This window comes from Bipolaris zeicola (genome assembly GCF_000523435.1).
Source record: "Bipolaris zeicola 26-R-13 unplaced genomic scaffold scaffold_593, whole genome shotgun sequence".
NCBI classification, from domain to species: domain Eukaryota; kingdom Fungi; phylum Ascomycota; class Dothideomycetes; order Pleosporales; family Pleosporaceae; genus Bipolaris; species Bipolaris zeicola.
Window position 1 is genome coordinate 1 of NW_006912642.1, and position 3,778 is coordinate 3,778.

Below are 3,778 nucleotides of genomic sequence, written 5' to 3' on the forward strand. Positions count from 1 at the left end.
CTACGTAGTTACCTGTAGGCCTAGCCTACACGTCTTATATAGCCCACCGGCTGACACAGGACGTTAAACTAGAATAATAATAATAATAATAATAGTCCAAGAGTCGCACGGCAAGATGCTGCAGAAAGCCATTCAAGGTCTCGTTGGATCGTTTCGCGCGTTTTACAATATATAGCTTTATTCCTTTAGCTAGACTTAGATATTTACACGTAACACTATCTAGCCATGTAGTAACTTATACCTCTAGTTTGCGACGGGACAGTGGTCATAGTTTCCGGAGACGTTATTGCCCCACCAACTAGGCATAGGGACTGCCGGTCCTCCCGCGCCAAAGACAGCAAACGAAAGAATGAATAAGCACGTAAGACTTGCACCATCGAAGGCACCAGCGATGAGGTACGAGTAGTCCTTAAAGATACGGGGTCGATAGTTGCGGAGGTAGAACTGCGTATAGAACCCAGCAATAATCCAGCTAAGCAAGACACACGTTTGCGACTGGTTATATGGAAGATAGCCCGCATACTGTATGAATTGCGGGAAGTTGATTTCGTTGACAGAGAATTTGCCAATTTTAGGAACGAACTGCAATGAAATCAGTAATCAAAAGAAGCAACACAATCAGGATTTATGCATACGTACGTGTGCGAAGATCCGGTGCGCCGCGACAACGCCGGCACCGATAAGAAGACCGAAAGGAACAATCGAATATATAGCTCCCTGTTTATAGAGATAGGCTGCGAGAGCCCAAGTGGAAGCATTGGTGTTGTACGATTGAATCGTCGCACCACTCCATGATGAGTCGCCATTGGTATTAGCAAGGACGTTCTGGTTACCAGTAACGATCGAGATCATGATGGCATAGTTGATGAAGCCGCCAAGAAGAGTGCCATAGATTTGCGTCAAGAACATGACCCGTGGAGGGATTTTGACTGTTAGAAATTAGCTTTAGGTTAACGATGAGCTGAAAAGGGGTACTTACGATATTCTCCAAGTTTGAGGTCCATACTAAGTTGCACTGCACCGTTGATTACGTTGTGGGACCACGCAGCAAAGTACATATTACCGATAGGACGTCCAGGCAACATAAGACCCGCAATCACCTTAGAGAGATTGTTAGTCGCAATACCGTTACCGAATCGCGCGTACAGTATCGTACTCTGCATTGAGGTTAGCCGATGCCTTATTTTATTGCGAAAGTGGCCGTGGACTCACAAAGGGCGAAATAAAAGTTCCCAGGAGGAGAGCTACAATGTAAGCCCATACTGGCAGGGTGACGTTCTCCTTGATGACGACTATCAGGCCGAGTATAAAACTAACGACAAGAACAATCATATACCACCACCAAGGTGCCTCCCGGTAGTGCCTGGCCATGTGCGCGTGGTGAGGGTCGTCAAATTTGTCTGCTTTGGCTGACTTGAAGGCTCTGACCACATCGCCACCCCAGAAGAGAACAATGTGAGCGACAAGAGCACCAATCTATATTGAATCAGCTTACAAGCCTACTCGTCAATAGTGACTTACCTACCGCAGCGTTTGCCATGAACATGGCATAGGCAAAGGTGCCGGTCAGTCTGGGGATGCCGTAGGCGGCCAACGCGCTCTTGTTGAGCACGCCATTAACGAAGACTTTTGCGCTAGGATAAGCCTTGCCCTCCTCTGTCAAAAGCCGTGTGGACATGAATGGCAGTGATCTCGAGTTCCAAGCGTTGCCATAGTAGATTGCAAGCATGGCGACCATGCAGAAACCAAAACCTGCAGCTTGATGCAGCTGTAGTTTGAGCGGGAGGGATGACTGGAAGGATGTGATCTATCCAGGACATTAGACTGAGTTTATCTCTGTATTTATGGTCATTGTCTTACATATTGCCAGTCGAGAGACAAGGTGAAGAGTCCCAGACCTTCATTATTGGACGCGCCACCAAAAAGGTTGGTAAGAATGGCGGCCTTGGAGCCTGTTGCATGCATGGCAGCCAAGCAGGGAATTGAGACCGAGTTCAACCAAGGGAATATATACGCTGGGAAGAACTCATAAATAAACATGCACGAGAAGGCGATCCAGAACCAGCGCAAAGGCTTAGAGTCTTTAACCGATTGCCAGTGTAGACCTTGAAGTACCTTGACTGTTGGTAGACTACTCCAGTACACCGAATCAACGTGCCACACACAAATAGGTCGCATAAGGCCGCAGATACCATAGCCGAAGAGTCCGATCGAAATGGTGCTGAAGATGACAGTGATGGGGCTGAGTGGTAGCGAATAAAATATTTCCTGGGCAGCGAAAACCTGACTGCTAGGTGCAGCAATAGACGCCGAGGTAGCCGTGATTGATGTGATGGCATGTTCTTTGATATTCCAATCACCATGGTTAAAGAAGGATATGATCCGGATGTGCAAGGGTGCCAGTCCAACGCCACCTCCCGCTCTCCATTTAGCTTCAAACTTATCTCCTCGGGGAAGAACTTTAGCCCATGCCTTGCCCAGGAAATAGGCCATTAAGACGATAAAGGTTCCTTGGATAGTGACTAAAGTGGGTTTGAACTGCAACAAACATTAGGAATTACGAGTCACCGATGCTTAGGGATATGAGCGTACCTGATAGATCTGGTATACAACAGCTTGGAATGCTGACAGAATGGTGGCCAGGAAGATGCTCCGAAATGTTAAAGCGGGCTCGAAGTCATCTCGCAACGGCAGCAAATGGGCAGCGGCGTCGGCTCCGGTGATGATAATGTGATTGTCGTCCTCGTCCTCACTGCCGTCGTGGGGAGGCAATCCAGCCTTGATTTTTGGTTCCAGCGCACCTTTTTTGTCGAGCGCTTCATCGCTGACAGCCAGGTCATGCTTCTCATCGTTGAAAGAATTGATTACCTCGTGGCTCGGGATAACGGTTGCTTTACCCTCGACACCGGGTGCATTGCCCGTTGGGTTGGCAGTCATCACGCAGGTGAGTGTAATATACTGTTATGTGCAGCATGCCACGTGGAAGGCCTCCAAGGTCCTATATAGTCTCTCTAGATACTCCTTCAAGCACGCCATCGACGCGTGAACCGGTGCGATAGCGCATAGCGGCAGGGGCTGACATGAACATGGTATCAAGAGATAAAAACCATCCAGTCGGGCGGCAGAATGAACATGTCATGCAAGTGCGGAATTGGAAGTGTCCAAAGATTGCACAAGCACTATGCTAGAACAAGCCTAGTGAACGCGGCATGTTATCGCATAACCTACATCCAGAACCGATAGAACATGTCTCGTGCTTCGAAAAGGACCGAGTTACTGTACTAGTAGCGGAGAGATGCTCGGTATTGGCAAAGCTTAATCGACCACGCGATAAAGGTTAATTAAACACGCAGGAAGCAAGGATTCCCTCCCGTGCAACGCTATCTATTCCTGTCTGTAACGGGCTGAACGCCCTTAGGTAGCTCCTCGATAGAATCTCAGTTTAAGCTACGCTCGCGCCATCTGAACTACGTTCAGACGATAAGCGCAGAATCGAGGTATTACTCTAAGCATCTAGATTCTACTTACCGCCTAAGCCGCGCTTAGATACTTTAGTATAACCTCTCTCTAATAAGTAAATAAATACTATGTAAGTAGAGTAGATGGCTCCTTATTAACCCTAATCTCTTATATACCTCGCAATTACTCTCTACAGCGCAGCCTTTTACACTATCTAAGCTAGGTGTAACGATGTTACAACCCCGCTAAGCATCAGACCAATCCCGGAGCCGGATCGGAGGAAGCATCAGACGCCCCTCATCAGCTACCGTTCCTGATC

At 47.9% G+C, this 3,778-nt stretch overlaps 1 protein-coding gene across 1 annotated transcript; it reads right to left on the bottom strand.

Annotated features, from left to right (window-relative positions):
• Positions 1-243: 243 nt before the first annotated feature.
• Positions 244-2,937, bottom strand: COCCADRAFT_113375 (uncharacterized protein; the record flags this gene model as incomplete). The annotated part of the gene is made up of 7 exons (XM_007720717.1): positions 244-582; positions 640-929; positions 980-1,157; positions 1,213-1,476; positions 1,526-1,792; positions 1,861-2,538; positions 2,614-2,937. 7 exons carry the CDS (start codon positions 2,935-2,937, stop codon positions 244-246), a joined length of 2,340 nt encoding a protein of 779 aa, XP_007718907.1.
• Positions 2,938-3,778: the final 841 nt, after the last annotated feature.